General features: G+C 47.4%; 2 protein-coding genes and 1 long non-coding RNA gene across 4 annotated transcripts; 2 read left to right on the top strand and 1 right to left on the bottom strand.

Annotated features, from left to right (window-relative positions):
• The first annotated feature begins 278 nt into the window (after positions 1–278).
• LOC121473614 (CMRF35-like molecule 7) lies at positions 279–7,708 on the top strand. Its single transcript, XM_041726150.1, has 3 exons — positions 279–378; positions 4,197–4,529; positions 6,214–7,708. The coding sequence occupies exons 1-3, from the start codon at positions 339–341 to the stop codon at positions 6,390–6,392; spliced, it is 552 nt and encodes a 183-aa protein (XP_041582084.1). The 5' UTR covers positions 279–338; the 3' UTR covers positions 6,393–7,708.
• Positions 7,709–10,423: 2,715 nt separating this feature from the next.
• Positions 10,424–15,426, top strand: LOC121472723. The gene is made up of 3 exons (XR_005982994.1): positions 10,424–10,556; positions 13,510–13,909; positions 15,300–15,426. It is a non-coding gene; the product is annotated as an uncharacterized LOC121472723 (long non-coding RNA).
• Positions 15,427–15,452: 26 nt separating this feature from the next.
• LOC121472722 (CMRF35-like molecule 1) lies at positions 15,453–21,085 on the bottom strand. Of its 2 annotated transcripts, none has more exons than XM_041724046.1 (4): positions 21,064–21,085; positions 19,079–19,408; positions 17,520–17,637; positions 15,453–15,580 (listed from the first exon to the last, which is right to left on the bottom strand). In XM_041724046.1, exons 2-4 carry the CDS (start codon positions 19,380–19,382, stop codon positions 15,478–15,480), a joined length of 525 nt encoding a protein of 174 aa, XP_041579980.1. In that variant the 5' UTR covers positions 19,383–19,408; positions 21,064–21,085; the 3' UTR covers positions 15,453–15,477. The 2 variants fall into 2 exon arrangements, with proteins under 2 accessions (XP_041579980.1, XP_041579979.1); XM_041724045.1 differs by lacking the exon at positions 21,064–21,085 and adding an exon at positions 20,774–21,001.
• Between the last annotated feature and the right edge of the window lie 1,591 nt (positions 21,086–22,676).

Raw genomic sequence — 22,676 nt, 5'->3', positions numbered from 1 at the left:
TTGCTGCACTGTGTGCCCTGTTTTGCTGGCAGCAGGCTTCCCAGCTCCTTAGGCACACTGGCAAGTGGCACCCTGGCTAGTGTGACACTTTGCTTCCCCAAAGCATCAAAGACACATCATCACATCAGCCACAGGCTCCCAAAGGATGGCACTGCCTTTCTCCTAATTTTTGAAATTAGGAAGTAACTGAAGAAAAAAATTAAGGGAAGTAGATGAGAGAAACTATAAAAGAATAATTTAGAGAAATAGAATGCATTTTGCCTCTGAGCTCAGTTCCAGTCCCTGGAGAGCAGTGGGCATTAGCTGAGCACCAGGGAGACAACCCAGGCAGGCAGGATATGTGGCTGCTCTTGATTCTCTTCCTTCCTGTCGTCAGAGGTGAGTAGGGTGGGGGCTTCAGGGCGGAGCACCTGCAGTTCAGATATGGGATGTGGATAGGATATGTTGTGGGGGAAATGGTAGGGCCTTTCATTCATATAGAGATCACTTATTTTTTTAAAAAATCTTTAAAGTTTTTGCTACCAGACAGGTACTAAGTTAGGTTTTGGAGAAAAAAATAAAAATAAATAACACAAACAGTGTCTGCTTTCTAGAGTTCTGTTTGCCATCCCTGGCACATAGTGGATAGACAGATGATGAATGTATTGATGGGTCATGGATGGATAGATGATAGATAGATAGATAGATAGATAGATAGATAGATAGATAGATGATAGGAGGATTCACACACATTTATACACACATACATAAATGCATGAATTCTTAGGAACTCTGAAGCAGCCTAGAAACTCAGCTCCAACTCAGAACCATTCAGTGAACATGAGGTTCAGGCATCTGTATGATTTAAAACCCTGCACACCTGGTCTTGACTTGTAGCTAGAGCCAAGATTCTCTCTTCTGAAGAGCTCAGGGAGAGGGAGGAAGACAAGCAGCAAAAGCAGGGTGTGATGGGCTCTTTGGACAGTTGCTCAGCCCCACACATCAGGCTGCCTGAGTCCCTGCTCCAGATGAGCCAAAGACCAGACACTCATCCAGTGTCATTAGCACAACCAGCGAGACTTATTGAGTGGCATCCCTGGGAAGGGAAGACCAGAGATTAGAAGGGCTGGATGGCAAATCTTTAGATGCAGCTGGTGTCTGATGCTCAGAGAAGACAAAAGCTAGTATGGAGGGACCATTTGGCTGCCCTAGCTCTGTTGCTTCTCAACCTCCAGAACCACAGGGCCTGGGGCAGGATCCAGACAGTGTCTCCTCTGGGAAGGAGGTGATCGTGGAAGTAAAACAACTCTGAATGAGAGATTTGCATGTAGAACATTTAATGGTAAAATGTCCATGTCAATATATTCTTTTTCTTTTTTCTATAAATTATTTTAAATTTTAGACACAGAGAGAAAGACAGAAAGACACACACACACACACACACACACACACACACAGGGTGAGTGGGAGGAGAGGCAGAGGGAAAGGATCTCAAGCAGACTCCGTGCTGAGTATGGAGCCTGGCATGGAGCTCAATCTCAGGATCCTGATATCATGACCTGAGTGAAAATCAAGAATCAGCCACAGAACGCACTGAGCCACTTAGGTGCCCCACATACTACTATTTTCTTAATTTGGAGGTTCATGTGGATAAAAGATTACATATGCATATGAGTCATAAGAGCAAAAACCACAGGCTTAAAGCTTAAACTAGAGAAATTTCTTTTCTCACAGTTCTCAATGCTGGGCCACCCAGATCAAAATGCAAGCAGATTCAGTTTGTGATGAAAGCTCTCATTCTGGGTTTCAGGCAGCCACCTTCTCACAGTGACCTTCACCTTGTGCCCAGGCAAGGAGAGACAGGGAGATCAGGAGACAGAGACAGAGAGGAAGAAGGAGAGAGAAGCTCTCTGGTGACTTTTCTTACAAGAGCACCGATCCTATCTTGACGTCCCCGTCACAATCTCCTCTAGCCCAAATGACCTCCCAAAGGCCCCATCTTCCAATACCATCCCGTTGGAGCTTACAACTTTAACATAGTAATTTAGGGATAACACAAACATTGTCCTCGACAATCTAGAGGCAGAATTGATCAAGGGGTGAACAGCACTAGCTCATCTGTTGTCACTTTGACATCACCACCACCCCCTCTAAGTCCTCTTCTGCATCACTGCCCCAAACCTGGGAATCACCTTTCCCCCAGTCCCCTTCCTTCAATGGGCTGGAGTTTGTCCATGGAAGCAGGTGTCAGAGATTTAGAGGGCGGGAGAACAGCCTCACTCTCTGGAGGCAGCTAAAGTGGCTTGGGTAGATGAGAGATTCAGAGTGGCTTCCTATCACATACCCAGGAACCTTTACTCTGCTGTGGAGACTGAAGATAATTAGTGGCATTTTCTCAGAGAATTTTCAGAATCACAGCAGCTTCTTGTGGACTCTTGAGAAAACCCATCCTGGAACTTCGGCTGCAAACACAGCATCACCTTCCCTCACCATGAGTCAATATAGACACTAGTATATGGCTACTCATAGCAAGATTTTCATTGGCCAAAAAGTCACACAACCCATGATTCATCAGCTGGTGAACGGATAAGCTAAATGTGGCCAGTCCCTGCCATGGACTGCAGTGCCCACACGTGCTACCACATGGATGAACCTTAACACACATTATACTAAGTGAATGAAGCCAGACAAAAAAGGTCATAGATTGAAGGATTCCATGTATAAGAAGTGTCCAGAATAGAGAAATCTATAGACAGAACGTAGATCCGTGGTTGTGGAAGGCTTCAGGTAAGAGGGAAGTGGGGAACGACAAGGGGTACAGGGTTTCCTTCTGCAGTGACAAAATGTTCTGGAATTAGAGGTGATGGTGGCACAACTTTGTGAAAGTCCTAAAAACCACCAAAGGCTACACTTAAAATTCGTGATATGTGATTTATATCTCAACCTATAAAGTCAACAAAAGTAAATTCTGAGCCTTAAAATGCTTTAATTCATTTTAGAAAGGGAGAAAGTCCTCATTGTCCTTAACAGTTGGAAAGAGACCACTAGTGGTATTCTTGAGAAAAGAAGATGAATAAAATTATACATATGAGAAAATAATGACAGGAAACAAAAACAGTAACACGAACTAATCTCAAAGCTGGTTTAATGGGGAAAAATCATGGAGGAGAGGAGGAGACACAGGAGGCAGACATCCCGCAGCAAGTATAATCCACCCAAATCAGACGGCGCATGAGGTTTGAATGTGTAATTAAAACAGAAACAAACATTTGAATTATTAAAGGATACTTTCTAACTGCAGGACTTTGTGCAAATACAAACTTCATGAACTAGGACTTCCTAGAAAAAAACAAACCAGAACAACAGAATGGATTCAAGAACCATCAAAGAACTTGAATCGTCAATATTCAGGGGAAAACAATTTCCAGGAACCAAAAGATTTGTCCCAGCAATTAATTTGTCATATGGTTTTGTAGATAGTTTCTTAGGATTCTAAAGACACAGAATTTTTTTTTTTTGCTCTATTGATGTGATGATCTCAGGAAATGAAAAAGATGGAAATCTGCCAGGATAATTTTGTGATAGGAGCATCTCTGATATCAAACCTCAGCAGACAGCACAAAGAAAATTATAGAGAAGAGCCTTCCTTAGGATTCTTGAGCTGGAGCTGAGCACTAATGGCCAGGGTCAGCTGGCAGGCAGGGTTTCTGGGGTCATCCTCTACTGAGAAATTAATAACATAGGAAATAAAAAGTTTTCTAATGAAACCAGTGCTTTAAAATTTAGAGGTTCCATACAAAATCTGGATTCCTGTCTACTCTAGAAAAATGAAAAGATCTGAAACCATAGAGCCTACATTTTGCATGAGGACAATGGGCTGAAGTGAACTGGAGCCGTGCTTTCCCAGGGGTCATTTGCTGTCCAGGTGACATTGGTCATGAGGAGTGGATTATAGGAAGTTGCCACTGCTCAGTGTGGACATTTTTGTTTCTGTGAGATGGATAGTTGTGCTCTTAGGGGATTTTTGTGATGGCTTTGACCCAGTGGAGTTTTGAAGGACAAAGGTCTGTCTTGTGGAAGGTGTATCCCCTCTTTGACTGTTACTCAACTCATCAGGCACTTGGGCTTATTGGAGTTATTTGTGATGCAGGAGGCTGGGGTCTGCCTTCAGGTGGTGGGGTGGGGTGGTGACAGGCACCTGGGTTTGTGTTTTTCAGGCTCACCTGCCCTCATGGCAGTGTCCGATGCAGTGAGTGGTCCAGTGCGGGGCTCACTGACCGTGCAGTGTCGCTATGAACCCGGATGGGAGACTTACAATAAGTGGTGGTGTCAAGGAGCCGAGTGGAAAAGCTGCCGTATCCTAGTTCAAACTGATGGATCAGAGAGGGAAGCAAAGGGTGACCGAGTGTCTATCAAGGACAATCAGAAACTGCGTGTGTTCACCGTGACCATGGAGGAGCTCAGGTGGAACAATGCAGATACCTACTGGTGTGGGATTGAGAGATATGGACCTGACCTTGGGGTTAAAGTTAAAGTGACCATTGACCCAGGTAAGAGTATGTGTGTGTGTGGATGAGTCTCTTCAGAACCTGAAGGATCCTCTCCAGTGCCTTAAGTGTCACTCAGAGAGAACTGTCACACAGGGTGGTTGAGTCCTGAGTTCTCCCAGAATCCCAGGTGACCCCTTGGGTTGGGAGGGACAGAGCTTCTCTCAAATGCTCTCATGGCTGCTGTCCTGTCCTCGAGGAAAAGATCAAGCCATTCTAGGCACATGTTTCTCTGCACAGTGCAGTGCCTGAGTCTATTGCCCATAGAGATCAAGGTGATGGTTCCAGTTTCAGCCCATGGACCAAAGGGACCTTCTAGAAGATCCAGCGATCCCAATTCCTGCTAATGCCTTCCTGGACCTCTGGTGTCCATGTGTCCCTGCTCTTTCTGGAGTGTGGGGCCAGGACTTCATAGTGGCTCTTCCTACCCTCTGTTCCATATCCAGTCTGAGAGGGAAGAATCCCAGGACAATGTGGGAGCTGTGGTTGATTCCTGAGGTCCAGGAAGGCCTCCACAGTCAAAGGGCTGTTTAAATCCATCCAATAATTTTGTCTGCATCAATGAAATAGTCATACGATTTTTCTCCTTGATTCTGTAAGTATGGCATATAATGCTTACTGATTTTCTCACATTCAAACAATTTTGCATCCTTGGGACAAACCCAACCTAGTGAATATGTATTCTCTTGCTTTTATATCCTGGATTCAGCTTGCTGATTGTTACAGACTTTGGCATTTATGTTCATGGGTGATTTTGACTATAAAATTTCTTTTTGCACTGCCCTTCTGTCAGGTTTTGGCATTAAGAGTATGCTAGTCCCATTAAATGGATTTGAGATTGCATCCTCTTTTCCTATATCCTGGAATTTTTTGTATAAGACAGACATTCTTTCTTTCTTCTTTAAATGATTAGTGGATATCTCATTTGAAGCTCTGCAGGTCTGGAGATTTCTTTGGATAGGCTTAATTATACCTATTTATTCATTCATTCATTTTAAGTAACTCTACCCAAGGTAGAGCTTGAACTCCTGACCTCAAGATCAAGAGTTGCAAGCTCTGTTGAGTCAACCAGGAGCTCCTCGAAGAGGTTTTTAATAATGGCTTGGGTTCTTTTTAATAGTTGTAAGATGATTCAGGTTTTCTTTTATAAAAAAGATTTTATTAATTTATTCATGAGAGATACAGAGAGAGAGGTAGAGACATAGGTAGAGGGAGAAGCAGGCTCCCTGTGAGGAGCCTGATATGGGACTCGATCCCAGGACCCTGGGATCATGACTTGAGCCAATGGCAGATGCTCAACCACTGAGCCCCGCAGGTGCCCATTTCTATTTCTTTTTGTTTCTCTTTTAGCATGTCACATTATTTTGCTAGAAATTTGTTTATTCCACCTAAAATTTCAGATTTATTGGCATAAACTTGTTTGGATACACTTGGATAGTCTTCATTATTCTATCCCCTTATTACCTGTCCTTTCCAATATGCTCAGGATATTGTGTGATGTGCCTGTTTTCATTCTTAGTATCGATTATGCAGACCTCTCCTTTTATCATGAATATCTTGCTAGGATTTTGTTTTGTTTAAAAACAAATTGTTGGGTTTATTGGTCTTCTCTATTTTATATATCCTTTCTACTTCACTAATTTTTTTCCTTATTCATTATTTTCTTCTTTCTACTTTCATGTGCAAGTGACCGAGCAGTGTCATTATAGCCCAGGGTGGGAGACCTTCATGAAGTCATGGTGTCCAGATGCTGATTTGGATACCTGTACCATCTTTGTTGAAACTACTGGATCAGAATTGAAGGTGAACATTTTGTCCATCAACAAGAAAAAGCACAGATTCTCCATGATCACATTGGGAGAGTAAAAGAACTTATAAGAAAAATCAGCTGTTATTTTTCTGAGGTGCTCCCCAGGTGTTTTTACAGTATGGCAGTCCTGCTCACACCAGAAGTCTAGAAATTTAGATAAGGCCTCACCTTAGATTTCCTCCGTAAGATCCTACTTTGCTTTTCCTGGGGCACCTTTTAAAATAAGCACTTGGAGTTAAGCCCATGAAGAATCAGTGGCCTCTTCCCTGACCACCTTATAAGTAATAGGTACTGCCACCCTTCTCTTGGTCTCCTGTTTGCTCCTGGTCTGGGATGGAGGACTGCCCTTCCTCAGGCTTATTGGGTGCCTCTCCCCTAGATCTGTAAACAACAAACTTTGTGATTCTCTTTCCTTTGTGCGGGTGTATTGGAACTGTGCCTTCCATTAAAATGACCCTGGATGTTTAATGGTTCAGAGTGGGACCTTAGCTATTTAGGGAGCTACTTGCCTCCTCATTCAGCAGGCCATGATGTGCATATTTTTAATTCAACACACCAGCTCCAGCTTCTCAATACATCATGGAGGAACTCAGGCAAGTGGATCCAGACACATCCTTGTGTGGGATTAGGAGACCAGAGCTGACTGCGGGTCTCAGTTAACCTGACCATTGACCCAGGGAAGCACTCTTCTCTCATGTACCAATGTGGCATCTCCTCGGCAAGAGGGAGCCTGTGAAAAACTGAGCAGACTCGTCAACTTTTATATTTACTTGTGGATTTTTAGAAAAAGATATTTTAAAAGTACACAGAATATAAAGTAAAATATACTATAGTGTCTTCTACTCTAGTTGCTACCCAAAGGTGAGGAATGTAACCAGTGTGTGTGTATGTGTGTGTGTGTGTGTGTGTGTGTGTGTGTGTGTAAGAGAGAGGCGGAGAAATTCTATGTCCCTGAAGCATATATATGTGTTTACATTCTTTCCCTCCCTCAAAGTAAAATATCATCTACTGTTCTACAGCTTGCCTAATTTCACGAATGTGTTTTGAAAATCATTCCATATCAATATGTATAATATCTTTAATGGCTTCATACTATTCCGTGATAGCGGCATATCATGATTTGTTTAATTTTTTTCACTCCTGATGGGCATTTCAGTTGTTTTAAGTTTTTTGCAACTACATACAATTGTGTAACTAAACTCCTGCATATGTGGCTTGATATCCGTTTATGGCTACGCCTGTTAGGTACGTTCCTATAATAAAATAGCTGTGTTACTGATCAGTGCATTATTCCAGTTTTGATGAATATTATCAAAGAGGTTGTAAACATGTAAACCTGAAGAGGTTGTTCAGGTCCCACTCTGAACCCTTGTCTGAATGTGTTAATAAACAGTCAGCCCTCAAACCCAGCATTGGATGTTGTCAAATTTTTTGTCTTTACACTCTGATTGGCACACTTGACATGTTGACTGCACATGGCCTGGGCCCCCAGGCAGAGGAGAATGCTGTAGGGGATGAAGGTGAAGGACAGTTGGCAGAAGGAGTAATGATAGGCACCAAGCAGAAAGTCACCAGGTAGGTGGTGCTGAGTAGGCTGACAACCAACGGACACCTGCCCTTGGGGTTGGGTGTGGGGTTCCAGGCCAAAGCCTGCTCCAGCTTGCAGAGCCTCCTAGTTACTTCCCTCCCCACACTAGTCTTTGGCAAATACCAAATTTTATTCAAAGGGGGAGTAGCACCTTCAAAGGCTTATAGGTGAAAAGAAAAACAAAAGAATACTAGCACAAAGCAAATAAAGAGCATACACCATGAGAGGAAATGCCCAAAGAAACAGAGAAATCAGCTCATATGAATAGCTCTATTCAGTCTCAGGGAAACAATAGACAACGGGATGAATCTAGAAGTGTAAAGACAGTGCAGTACAAAATAGAGAAATGAAAATCAATCAGGCTGACCTGGAAAAGACAAGGAGCAGATGAGAAAGACACATCATTGCCAGGAAAAAAACAGGGGAATGAACCCAAAACCCAATGATAAATGTGCCTACAATGCACCGATGTAGTTTCTTTTGGCAATTTCATAAAGGGACATTTAAATAAACAGAATATACAAAGTGTGGAGAGGCAGATGTGGGTACAGGACACAAAGAGGTGATGGCACAAATGTTTGCTGGCTATTTCCTTAGAGGAGAAAAAGGAAGCCAAAAGTAAAACACAACTGATTTGGATTAGAAACTAGAGATAAGGGGATCTTTCAGGCTGAAATTGAGAGTTCACATGGTGAAAGGACTGTACAGATGATCCACACCCAGGATACTATGAAGTTACAGAACCTCTAGGGTAAAGACAGAATTGAATGGCTGGTATCAGGAATAATGACCCAATCAGAAGATCATACCAGAAGGAGCATGTTGTGTGAGACAGAAGTAGGCTAGCCTCAGACGTGATAACCACACCCCATCCCAGAAGACAGTGAAGGAAAATCTACATGATCTGCGGAATTGCTGAGCAATTCTCATCTACGGAGCAAATGAGAGAATATTCTGGGAATATTCTGACAACAAACAGTCTGAGGCATGCAAGGTCTTATGAAATACAGCACCCATGAGCCATTTAAAAATAGAAAATCCACATCATGATAAAATTTTGTCAACAGAGGGAAGTTAAATAGTGAAAAAAGAGAAGCTGTGGTCATCAGTGAATATGTTTTAAATTAGAAAGACCCCTAAGCAATGATGGGAAGTATTACAGAAAAGACTATAAATATCAATAGGTGCAAAGAACACTATGCTCACAAAATCAGGAATGGGATGAGGAGAGTAGACATAGGTGAGATGCAAAATCTTTATCTGTAGGGCACTGAGTCAACAGAGAATTTAAGTTTGTTGTTAAAAGGAAGATGGTAATGTAGGGGCTTGGTGTCCAGGCAAAGTGTGGATGAAGTCCCAGTGAGGGGTTGCTGGGGTTGGGGGTCAGGGTCAGAGCAGGGTGTGGAAGTCCTTCCCACCAAGGCTCAGTCCAGGCTGGTGTGGAAAGACCCAAGAAGAGTGGCAAGAGCATCCACATGGGAGGTGGCTCAGTGTAGACATCAAAGCCCATGGAGGGTGACACTGGGGGCAAGGCGGTGCTAGGGGCTTGGCATAGATGCCACTCACAGACCTCCGAATATATGAGGGCTCCCAGTACAGCAAAAATGAACAAGCAGACAATTTACTTACTGAAACATCCAGCTAAGAGATTCTTGACCACAAGACCCCAGAATTGTAGACTTTTCTGTTTACCTGAATCTGGGGTCTTGGATAAGACATTCCACACTTGCACCTGCCTTTTAAGTCCTCCCTGGCTGTTTCATGTCATTGGGCACATTTCTGGCCAAGTGCACCTGAGTTCTCATATGATACACTGAAAATTTGTAGCCTTGAGAATCTTGGGGCTCATTTAACCACACAGGTTAAAGGTAAGGATTGAGGCCTGGTCAGGAGCAGGTCCAGGGCTGGGGGCTGAGAAGAGCAGAGCATACCCCGAGGGGGACTCATCTTCACATTCTGTTCCAGCAACAGCCACAGACAGGGCTGGCTTCATGGGGGTGTACCTCTGCCGTCCCACTGGGGCCCTCTCAGAAGGACTTGATTTAGTGCTCCTTTGTCAACATCTGGAAGTCATTGGTAATTCTGGGACAAAGATATTTTCATTTTGCACTGGACCCTGCAAATACCAGCTGGTCTTGTCCAGAGAAGGCTTTGTCATGCCTGTTCTGCTCAGGACCTCTCATGCCAGCCACACCAGCCACAGGATATTTGCTATTCAGAGATGGGAGGCAGGGTGGAGGCTTGCTGGGAAAATCTAGCTGGAAGTCAGCTATGACCACTCAGCTGCATGGCAGGTGGGTGTCAGCTACAGGTGAAGTCACGGTGAGGGCATCCTCTTCATGGGAAGCAGAAAAAAGAACTGTGCATTGAGATGTGTTTCTGAGGATGAACTTTAGCGAATCCTCAGCTGACCACATGATGCCCTGAGCCCCTCGCTTCCCCCATTTTCTGAGCAACTCTGAGAACAGAACCAAGAGGCTGAAGAAGGAAGCAGAGAAATGCCAAGAAAAGCAGAAGAGGTGGATGGGCTGAGCGGCCCCTGGGTGAGGAGTGTTCCAGCTGCAGCTGGAGAGACAGCAGAGGGACAGGACCATGTGGCTGCCATCAGCTCTGCTGCTCCTCTGCGTCCCAGGTGAGCGGGGCTGGGCAGGTCAGGGTGACAATGGTGTGGGGCAAGGCTAGTGATGGGAAGGGAAGAGATGAGGATACAAGCTAAGAGGGGAGGAGGTGAGCATGGAGAATCCTTGCCCAGGCGAACAGGAGGAGGAGTTAATGGTAAGATGCTTCCCACAGGGGAGTGTGTTCTTTTTTTTTTTTTTTTTTTTTTAAATTTTTATTTATTTATGATAGGAACACAGTGAGAGAGAGAGCCAGAGACACAGGCAGAGGGAGAAGCAGGCTCCATGCACCGGGAGCCTGACGTGGGATTCGATCCCGGATCTCCAGGATCGCGCCCTGGGCCAAAGGCAGGCGCCAAACCGCTGCGCCACCCAGGGATCCCAGGGGAGTGTGTTCTGAGCCCTACAGAACTCGACCACTTGGAATCATCATTGCCACCGTTTTTGAAACTCAGGAATACTGTCTTATGCACCAGCCCAGGGGGAGGGGGGCAGACAGCTGATCCTAATTGGGTTAACCACCGTACCACCCGGCTTTCCCTGTAATCTAATCCAATTCTTATCACAATCCTATAAAAACAAGAGACCAAGATGCAGAGAGATGCAAATTCTTTACTGTAATTAGTTCATAAAAAGCAGCCAAGGTTCAAGGAGAAATACGTTTATTTCCAAGGTCATTGCTCTTCTTCTAATACCTCTTTCCAAGGTCATCATCTTTTTTTAATATAATACAACAGCCACTTATTACATAACCCCCCTTTGTGAATAGGTGTTTATGTATCCCAGGTGTTGACACATGTCCCCAGAAAAGATTTGGTTGGTTTTGAATGCTTGTCAATGGGTCGGTTCTGGAAGTGTGCACACAGTCTGCCGCAAGCTCATGTCGCTGGCTCCACTGAACTCGTGTGTGGCCCAGCCCTCTCCTCTCTGCCAGGCCCAAGCTTTTCCTGAGATAGTAACGCCAGTTTCCAGAAAATACCCCAAGGTCCTGAGCGCTGCTTTCTCAGGTAGGCCTGCCATGTATGGGACCTGAGCCCTGGCGTGGCTTCTGTAAGGGCAGGGCCACTAATGGCACCTTGAAGAGAGCTGGCACTGGCCCAGGACTCCCTTGAAGGAGAAATTCAACCAAAGAGGCACATACCGACCATGTAATAAAACACACACAGGCTAATGTCGGAAACACAATGGTGGGCAAGAGAGAAGCTTGTGATGCACTTTATTCTTTTCAAAATTATTTTTTTAAGTGTTCTAGTTTCTTCACCTTTCCATACAAATTTTAAAGTAAGCTTGTCTTTATCTACCAAAATGATCTTGCTGGGATTTTAATGGGAATCATGTTAAACATATAGATCATTATTGGGGAAATTGACATCTTTGCGATGTCGAATCTTCCATTCCGTAGTCGTGGTACCTCCTGCAATTTAATATTCCTTAGCTTTGGTCACCGGTGTTTTGTAAATTGTAGTATATGGATGCTGCACAGGTTCTGTTAGATTTATACCCGGGTGTATCTTCTTGTTGAGCTAATGTGAATAGCACTGTGTGTTTCAATTCACTTTTTGCATGCTTGTTACTAGTGTAGAAAAAGGATTGTGTGTGTGTGTTTATGTGTGTTTGTGTGTGTTTGTGTGTGTTGTCTTTTATCCTGTGACTTGTTAAACTCATTTATTAGTTCTAGCATTAGATTTCTTGGGATTTTCCATAGATTCCTTGGGATTTTCTACACAAGTGTGTCATCTGCACAAAGAGATAATTTTATTTCTTCCTTTCTAATCTGTGTGCTTTAATGGTGTCCTGGAAGCTCTTAAGGTCTTAACTGGAGCTGCTGGAAGGTCTTAACTACTCTGGTAGCCATGTAGGACCTGCTGTTTTCTGGCATTTCTGCTTTGAAAAAGAGAAACCAGAAGTGAGATTGCTCATATTTACATGTAGGCAACAAACTCCATTTAAAAAATATTATGAACAAGGGGTAGTGGATGGGGAGGTGGGAGGGGGGATGGAGTGGCTGGGTGACAGGCACTGAGGGGGGCACTTGATGGGATGAGCACTGGGTGTTATACTATATGTTGGCAAATCAAATTCCAATAAAAATATGCAAAAAAAGAAAAAAATATTGTGACTGAAACAAAGCATATTTGTAACTTCATGCAATTCATGCCTGCAGTCTGTAATCTGTGAGTAAAGCAGAGAAATTGCAGAACTTCGTGTGTCTGTCTGGTATTTACACTTGGGGCCATATGGTGCCCCCAACAGGCTTGGGAACTGACCTTTCAAGCACACAGATGGATTTGCAGGGACGCCATGAGGGCTGGCCCCAGGCTGGCTCTGGGGCAGATCCACGTCTGTTCCCTGGCCTTCTGACTGGGGCTGGGGTCCTCAGCTCTCCCAGGCACCTCGTCTTTAACATGAATGAAAGCACTAGATTAAGATTCTTCCAAGGGTGCCTGGATGACTCAGTGGGCTGTGTGTCTGATGCTTGGTTTCAGCTCAGGTCACGATCTCAGGGTCCTGGAATCCAGCCCCACATGGGGCTCCCCACTCAGTGGGGTCCGCTTCTCTTCTCCCTCCCCTACTGTCACTCAGCTGTGCTCATATGGGCTCTCTCTCTCTCTCTCTGTGTCCCAAATAAATAAATACATCTTTAAAAAAAAGTTTCTTCCACGTGGCAATTCTAACATGGGACTGCAAATTTCTTAACACTCCTTTCATTAAGATCTGGGGGTTAGGTCCCCTCCCCTTGAGTCTGGGTAGGCTGTGGCTGCTGCTATAATTATCCTCCTAAGGAGCCTATTTACTCATTTTCTTTCCCTAGAAGCACACCCTCCCACTTGCTGTGAAATTTTAATACTGAAGATATCCTATATATGTCCACATTCCTTTGATTTATAAATAAATTGATTGATTCATGTACTAATCGGACATCTATGTTTTGTATATGAAAAGAGTATCGTTTTTTTACCCTCTAAGAACCAACGTTTGTCTCCATTCGAAGGCACGGATAGAGCATGGTGACAGTGACTCTGTGTGACTTCCAAGGCCTGGCCAGAAGAAACCCTGTAGCTCCTTCTTCAGACTCTCGAAATGCTGGCCCTGGGGACTCTCCCAGTCAGAACCTGGAGGCCACATGGAGAGGCTACCTGGAGAATTTGGGATCAATGATCAGGACTGAGTTTAGTGTTGGGTCACCCGGGCTCATGTTCCAGGTGCATGGGCAAAGAAGCTTCCAGATGACAGCAGCACTCAGCCATTTGAGTGCCACCTCCCCAACTGATCTTCCAACTGAGGCCTCAGACGTGACGGAGCAGAGATAGGCCATCTCTGTCTCAATCCACTGGGATTCCTGACACAGAATCTGTGACATGACAAGGTGATCACTGTTTTATTCCATAAGGAAAATCTAAGCATAGACAACTGGATCGTTTGGGCTTTATCCGTTCTAGGGTCAAGCAAGATGGTAAGAGGAACGTGTTGCCTCTGCTGTGGGCCTGGTGGGCTGTGAAGAGTTGCTGGCTGCTGCCAAGGGCCCCTGTGTGACTCAGCTCTGTGGCGGGGACAGCTGGGCAGGAGCTCCCACGTGGTAACACGCAGGCTGTTGGGCTTGAGGTCTTGCCCTTTCCTAACGGGCGACCCAGAACCATGTGGGCTGCAGGTGTCAGCATGTGGCGGAGGTGCTCCCCACTGCAGCAGAAAGCTCCCCTGCCCCCACAATCCACTTCCGCAATGCCCCCACCTCGTCAAAGGAAAGCTCTGGTCAAAAACCCACCAGCGCCTTTCCTAACAAATGGGCTCTGGGAGAGGAACAGAGCACCAGCAAAAGGCAGCCGGGGAGTTTGCTTCAGATGAAATAGTCCAGGACACAGAGCAGGGGTTCAGACAAGTCTACTCAGTTGCAGAGAAATTACAGACAACACGACCTCACTAAAAGAAGGAGCTCAGGAAAGAGATATAGTTCCTCAAAAATGGCTCAAAATAAAATGTGGATACAAAAAAGAGCACCCAGAGTTCAGGAAGGATGTGAAGTGGAAGAGAAAAACTCCATAGATCCCACAGTTTTATTGAGAGGAGATATGTTATATTTCTGAAAATTAAAAATGAAAAAGGCTTGTGTGGTTAGTGTTAATGTGTGAGTGGAGAGTCCCGCATCCCGGGCTTGCCGTTGCTCACCTGGGAGATGGGAGAATGGAAAGGCCAAAAGTTAGGTAAATCCCAGGTGTGGGTGATGCTGGGTCAGAGCTGGAGTGTGGACAGCATCACAGGTGTGAAGGGGGCAGATCTGAGCCCCTCATTGGTCCCGTCTGGTTGGAGAAGTCCAAACTGTCCCTGGAGCCCTGCGCCTGAAGGACCAGGGAGGCCAAGGGACCAGGAGGGACAGAAATGAGCTATTCTTGGGACCAATGGGTGTGTCCCTTGTCCTTGGAGACCACCGATGTAGGTAAAAGGACACAGGGATACTTATATTGTCTCGAAGCTCCTCGCCACAGAACACCTATTCCTCACATGCGGAAAAAGAGTAACTTCAATGAATTTTGACAAATTTATAGTCACATTGGGTTTAGAGTCACATGGGACTCGCTACAATGGATGGGTTGTCCTCTCACATATAAAGCATTGAAATACTGTCCCAACAAAATAATCTCAAAAGAGCCCAGGTAAGTCATAGATTTAATAGGAAATCTATGGAGCAAACAGATGGGATGAGAGTCGGGGATGGTCCACCTCTGTCTGCAATCTTTAACGTTCAGCAATTCTTTCTGCAGGAGGCACTGAATCAGCAGCAGGTGGAATGGGCAACCTCTGTACACCTGGCCCATCAGGGGTCTCTGGCCATTGGAACACGTGGGGGCTTTGGGATTTAATTCCAGTTTTATGGTTCCTGGTTGGTCTGGAATTGTAAAATTCATCATTGGCCAGAGTCCTGAATGATGTAAGAGGCCGTTATCCTTGGCAGAGCCACTGCAGGGTCCCAAGGAAGAGTGGCACCAAGAGGATCAATGCCGGAGGATTCTGGGCTGCTACGGAAGAGACCAGGGTCCCCGACCTGTGCAGAGCAGAGAGGGAACCAGAGTTTATTCCTGGGGTCAGCACAAGAGGAGTCCCCACCTAACAGGAACCCTCACCTGCAGGCCAGCCAAGCCCAAGGCTTTTCTTGGTCTGTCTTTCTCATCCTACTTCTGTCCCACTTTGGATCAGTTCTGCTCAACTTTGAAGCTCAAAACTAATATTCCCAATTTGAAGAGAAGAAATTTCCCGACCCCTGTTCATCTGGATATTTACCTTCTGGGTTCTCCTGGTAGAGGCCTCTCTCAGCTCTGACCCCCATGGGGTAGCACATCTCTTACATCCTGTTTAGTGGACATGGGATCTAGGAGGACAATGGCCCTTGCTTACATGTGTCCCCCTGGTGGACCCTCTCAGTGTCCAAGAGTCTGACCCCCTCACCTCGGCCTCATCCCCTCCTCCCCCAGCAGGGCCAGGACCTGTGTAGGCCACCTTGCTCTGTCCTACCTGCCTTGAGCGTGACGGGCCATGTGGATTTCACAGGTGGTGTTCTGGAGAGGGTGCACGCTGCTTTGCGCTTCCTCAAAATATCCTTTAAGTCACTGTGCTCTTTTCACAAACTCCACTCCCTGTGGAGCTGCTGTCCATCTCTCCACCCCACAGGCTTCTCCTATGCTCTTTGGTCTCCTAAAAGTTCTGCATCCTCCACTCCCCACTCAACAGAACAACTGGTCTCCAAACATCACCAGCAGGACACAGTTGGTTATATAGCATGAGCCAAGTGCCTCACCTCATTCAGAGGGATACTGAACACTCTGCCTGGGGGGCCAGGCTCAAGGAATAGGGGACTCGAGACAGGAAGAAAGCAGGACTGGAACTGGATGGGAGCCTATGGAGGGACATCCAGAAGGTGGGACCCAGGGAGGGCTGCACCTTCACCCAGCCTCTGATGGGGTGAAACTGGGGCAGTGTTTGCCCTTTGGTGAATGAGTGAACCATTATTTATTGGATCCTTCTTAGTGGGGAGGGGTTCAGGTCGATGGCCCAGCCTCTCTCCCATGTTGGGAATATGAGAACGCAGGAATCCCAGCTTCCCACTCCTTCCCAGCATTTCCCTAGCACTTGGGGAGGGAAGGGCCAGTACCATAGAGCAGATACCCACCCTTGACTGTCTGAGAGTGGAATAACACCCCCCTCAGAATGTCCTAACCCCCAGAGCTGTGAATGTGGTAGGTTACATGGCAAGGGGAAATGCATGATGAGATGCAGTTAAGTTTCCCAACCAGCTGACCTAGAGATGGGGAGATTATCCTGGGCTATCCAGGTGGACCTTACATCACCAGCTGTGTATGTATAAGTGATAGAACAGGGGAGGGCCAGTGTCACAGTAATGCAGCATGAGGAGGACTCAACCACCACTGCTGGCTGTGAGGACAGAAGGGACCCCGACCCAGGTGGCCCAGGGGTCTCTAGAAGCTGGAAAAGACAAGGAAGTGCTTCTCCCTTAGAGCCTCCAGAAGAGCCAGCCTGCCAGCACCTTGACTTTAGCCCAGGGAGCCTCATGTCAGACCTCTGCTCTCTAGAACCTTACGTCATCAAACTGGTTTGTCTTTTGCCACCAGGTTGGTGGTGATTTGTTTCAGCAGCCACAGGAAAAGAACACAGAGCAGTGTTCTGGTGTAGTTGACCTGGAACCAGCTACACCTCTTTGGGGTCCTTGTGAGTTGGGAGACAGGTTAGAAGGAGACCAGAGCCTTCTCTCCTGCCGCCCAGCTGAAGAACCTTGTTAAGTTCTTCCTGGGGAGTGGGGAGCTCTTTAAGTACTCAGAGGCATAAAGGAGGGGGCCCAGGGCAGACGATGCTGATTCTCCCCTGCCAGGAAACCTCAGTGTCCAAGGGGGTCCCTGACAGAGTGCCCTGAGGGGAGTGGTCACAGGGGCAGCAGGGGGAAAGGTCTGCTGGGGTCCAGCTTTGCTCACCTGCTGCCGGGGGTGATCACGGGCTGACTGCTGGTGAGGCCCTGGGTAGACGGAAGCAAGGTATGACTTGCCATTGTGGGTCTTGGCACAGTTTTGGGAAAGTCTGTTGGATCTGGTGCTAAAAGCACAGAGCAGAGCGTGGTGTGAGAGTGATGCAGGTGGCTCCCCAGGGCCCTCACCTCTCCCCACCCTCAGGGATAAAGCTTTTGCCTTAGCATCACTGCTTACCCATGTTGGTCTGGTCTTGTGTCTTTTTGGTTTCTCATCCCAAACATACTATTACTTCACTTGCAGAGAAACATCAGTTCACCACCATGGGAGGCATTGGGGGTGGGGAGCTCTGTGGCAATTGCACTCAGCTCAGTCTCAGTGTCCTGTCTGGCACAGCTGAGCTCGTCAGAACCATGTTCCCACGCCTGGAGTTTCCATCAGCCAGGCCAGCTCCTTTCTGAGTCTCAGCCTTACCTGAAGCAGGCTGTGTGCCACCTGCCCTGAAGTGATGTGACCCAGAGCGGCTGGCCCAGGGTTCCCCTGTCTCTTGCAGCCACCCAGTACCTGCAGCCCCTATGTCCCCTTGGGTCCTCCCTGCCTCCCCAGGGCCTGCTTCCTTATTTCAATAGTTCTGACAATAAAGTTTGTCCGGTTGGAGGGTCCAGGCTTAAATCTCTCGCACCTGGTCCTCCTGACCTTTTGCACGCAACCAACACCTTTGTTGTCTTTTTCAGTTAATCTCTGGAACATTCTACACCAGCGTATCTCTCCACTGCAGACATTAGCACACCATATTTACATATACTAAGTTTGTAGAGACTTTTTTCTGCTTTATAAAGTAGATGTATTACCTACCTATTGTCTGCAGGTCTGTGTGTCTGTATTTTGGAGAGAAGACTGAGGGGTCCAGAGGCAGAGCTGTGGGGTGGGAGCTACAGCATGACTCCCTTTCCAGGCCTGTCTCTGGGGGGCCCTTAGTGCCTCTGGGGCTGCTGGGGTGGAGTTCAACGTACCCTCCAAGACTCAGAGGCAGCCGGAGAGGGGGTCCTCGCACCTGGTGGAGCCTGCCCTTCCTTCTCCCAGAAATGAGTTCAGAGTCCCTCCCCTGCTGCTTTGCTTATGTGGCCAGAGGAGGGAGGGGAAGCAGGAGGGGACAGGGAGAAGGTCTCTTGTCCTATAGCTAAGACCGACAGGAACAGCCTTCTGACACCCCACTCCTCATTGCTTGCCTGGCAAGGTCCCACTCAGCTGGAGCTGCAAGGGGGTGGACAGACTGGGAGAAGAGAAGCTGCCTCCCTGGACACGCCTGTCCTAGCTGAGTTTGTCCTTCACTACTGCTTCTGGGAGAGCAGATGGAGATGTGCAGATGTGGGAGTTCGCCCTTTCTTCCAGTCTTTCCCAGACCCATGGTGCCCCCTCATACACACTCGCACATGCACACACATACACACACAGTTCAGGCAAGTTTAGAGACTCCTCTCCATCCATCAGGGAAGAGAGAGGAACAGTCCTGGCTCCTCCGTGGGTGGGTACCAGGGCCCCAGAACACAGCAGGGAGTAGTGCCTACCTGGGTCGACAACCATGGAAAATTTGTACCCCAGGTCAGAGCCGGTTCTCTCAATCCCACACCAGTAGACGTCTGCATCATCATACCAGAGATGCTCCAAGGTCATGGTGATAGTGTGGCGACTGTGATTGTCCTGGATGGACGCACGGCCCTTCTTCACCAGTTGCTCTGACCCAGTGGTTTTAACAAGGATTCTGCAGGAATTCCAGTACTTTCCGCGGCACCACCACTTCTTGTAGGATTCCCATCCTGGACTATACTCACAGTACGCCGTCAGTGTGCCCCCCTCTGTGCCTCTAACCATCGCCTCCTGGGAGATGGAGAAGTGGCCTAGAAAACAGAAAGCCAGCATTCATCTCCTCCTCCCTTGAGCCCACGGTTGGTCCCGGGCATGGCTGGGGTACCTGGCACTGCCCTGAAGACCAGCCAGGAGCCTCTGCCCTCTGTGTAATCACCACATCCCACCTGTCCCTTCATCCCCTACAGTATGTCTTTTGCTGTCCCCTCTTTCTGATGTCCCCTTGGGGCTCCTAACTGCCCAACGCAGGGTCCTGTGCTCACTCTCCATCCTACTTACTGACCACCCACCCCCTCCCTTGCCCTCTGCTGACACCTCTTCCCAGCAAGCCAGAGCCCATACTGCAGTCGTAGGTGTACTTTTGATTCCCAGAGCTGTTGAGACAGCGGAATCTGCTCCCCAACCACTCCGACACTCTACCCCCAACCACCTAAAATACCTCACCCTCTGAATCCACACATGGCTCAGAACTAAACACACACTCACACATACAACAAACATGCATACACACTCACACAGTGATTGCATTTTTTTTGTTTTACTACACACCTTGCTCTTCTGTGTCTCCAAATATATGCACAAGCTGATGCCTCGGCCTGGAATGTTCTCTCCTCTGCTTGAAGAAACCAGGCCCTTATAGTCATCCCACAAGGCTCAGATCAAACAAGGTCTCTTCTACGGTGTCTCCGCTTCTGCAGCCAACTGGATCATCCCGGTGCCATCAAAGCACTTTGTCCCTGTCTCCGTTGCTGCACTTATGACACTGGATGAGGGTTTGGTCTTTGACTAATCCAGAGCAGAGCTTCAGGCAGCCTGGGGTGTGGGGTTGAGCACCTCTCCAGAGAGCCTGTCACCCCAGGTTTTGCTGCCTGTCTTCCTCCCTGTAACCGAGCTCTTCAGCAGAGAGGATCTCGGCTCTAGCTCCAAGTCAAGAGCAGTTGTGCAGGCCTTTAAATGATCCAGGTGTCTGAACCTCATCTTAACTGAGTGGGTATCAGCTGGAGCTTGGGTTTCTGTGTTCCCTCAACATTTCTCAAGAATTCACACATTTACATATGTGTGTATAGATGTGCCCATGTATGCCTCTATCCATCATCTACCCATCCATCCACGCATCCATCCACGCATGCATGCATCCATCCATCATCTGTCTCTCCAAACATCTGCCAGGGTTGTCAAGCAGTGCCCTAGAAAACAGATACTGTTTGTGTTATTTATTTTTATTTTGTTTCCTCAATACCTAACTTAGTACCTGTCAAGTAACAAAACTTAAAAAAAATTTCACAAATAAATGTCTGGATGTGTGAAAGGCCCTGCCATTTCCCCCAGGACAGACTCTGTCTGTGTCCCACCCCAGCCCTGCAGGTGCTCTGTCCCGAAGCCCCTGCCCTACTCACCTTGGATGACGAGAAGGAGCAGAATCCAGAGCAGCCTCATGTCCTGCCTGCCTGGATTGTCTCCCTGGTGCTCAGCTAATGCCCCCTGCCCTCTGGGACTGGAACTGAGCTTGGAGGCAACCTACCTTGTATTTCTCTAAGTTAATCTTTTATAGTTTCTCTCATCTATGTTTTATTTTTTCTCTTCAGTTACTTCCTAATTTCATTAATTACGAGAAGAGGAGTGCCGTCTTTTGGGAGCGTATAGCTGATGTGATGAGGTGTCCCCTCTCTTTACTCTGGTTCCTCACCTCAGCATCTCCTGGAATCTGCCCCTGATGACCTGCTCTCTGGGGAGGGTTGTTGCTCCCCTCTCTAGCACCACCTCCAGTCTCTGCACACCTACTTCCTGCCACCCCCATCCCCCAACTCAGTTCTGGACCTGCATTGGCTACTGGAACCTTTGTAGAGCTGTCTACCCTGTGAGCTCTCAGAGATGCTCAAAATGTAATTTCTTGCCACCTTCACTCCTCAAGTCAATCTATGCCAACACCTGGGCCTCCCTCTCCACCTGCTCCCGTCATCCTAAGATAAAGCCATTGGGCCCTCTCCCTGCCACCCGCCCCCCTTGGAAGGCATTGCTAAGGTGGGGATTGGAGGTGGAGCAGCCAAGGGCTTTGTCAGCCCCTGGAGGAGAGAGCATGGCCGGCCAGACCTGGGGAGGGAAAGGGAGCAGGATTTCCTGTCCCCTTCAAGGTCCTTCTTGTTGGACCAAGAATCAAGTTGACATGAGGCCAATTAACAAGAGCATGTAACTTTAATAGCATATGTGTGGGAAATCTATACAGACTTAGCAGTCAGGTATCATGGGGTACAAATATCATCCTGAATTAAGAGAGAGGGTAGAGGTTTGGGACTCCTAAGGGGAGGAAACCAGTTCATGGGAAGAGGAAAACCAGTAAATGTTTGGTTAATAACTGTTTGCCCTGCAATGTAGTTGGGTTATCAGATAAAATTTATCCCTGGTGGGATGCCCGGGTGGCTCAGCAGTTGAGCGTGTGCCTTCAGCTCAGGCGATTCCGGGTCTGAGGATCGAGTCCTGCATCTGGCTCTCTGTGAGGAGCCCGCTTCTCCCTCTGCCTGTCTCTGCCTCTCTCTGTGTGTCTCTCATGAATAAATGATAAAGAGTCTTTTAAAAAATTTATCCCTGGCAATGACCCTTATTCTGCAAAGACCCTGCAACTGAGAATCCTCTATGCAGTTAAGGGAGGGGCAAGGGTTTCCCTGGAGCTGGCTGTCTTTGAGGGCCTTCAGCTCAGAGTAATCTTCATGCCAAAGTGGCCCATTAGGGGGCCGCCTGCCTTCAGCCCCTGGACCTGTTTGTGTTCACGTGTGAGGGCTGAGCCTTCTGCGATTGAGGGTCTTAGCGAACCCTGGGGTTTCCACCTGAGACAAAGAAGTTATGAAAGGGGGTGGGCAGGACATCCACTTCCCTTCAAACTTTTCCCTCCCACCCTTTCTCAGGTTCTACTGCGGTGTAATTTGATAAAATAAACCGCACCCACTTAAAGTGCACAGTTTGAAACGTTTTTCTTCTTGTCTTTAGTACTTCTCAAATTTTACACACGGTACGATTTTGAGGTGGATTTCAGTTCTACGTGTTGAACACACACACTGCAAACATTGCAGAGCAATGCTATCCCCTCGCCAGAAGGGTCTGTAACTAGGACTTCCGTTTCTCTGATGGCAGGCAGTCCAGCTGCTGAGGTTGGGACTTCAGGCACTGATGTGGCTTCCTGGGCTTTGCTGCCAGGTGCGCTGGCTCAGCTCTCTGGAGCCCTGCAGGTGCTCCTCCGAAGTGCCCTGCGTGCTCCCTCCAGGGGTCGGCCTGTGACTGGCGGGGATCTTCCCCCAAAGCTCTCTA

The sequence above is a fragment of the Vulpes lagopus genome, chromosome 12 (assembly GCF_018345385.1).
Source record: "Vulpes lagopus strain Blue_001 chromosome 12, ASM1834538v1, whole genome shotgun sequence".
NCBI lineage: Eukaryota > Metazoa > Chordata > Mammalia > Carnivora > Canidae > Vulpes > Vulpes lagopus.
Note: the sequence above shows the minus strand (reverse complement) of the source record. Positions and strands in the feature narration are given on the sequence as shown.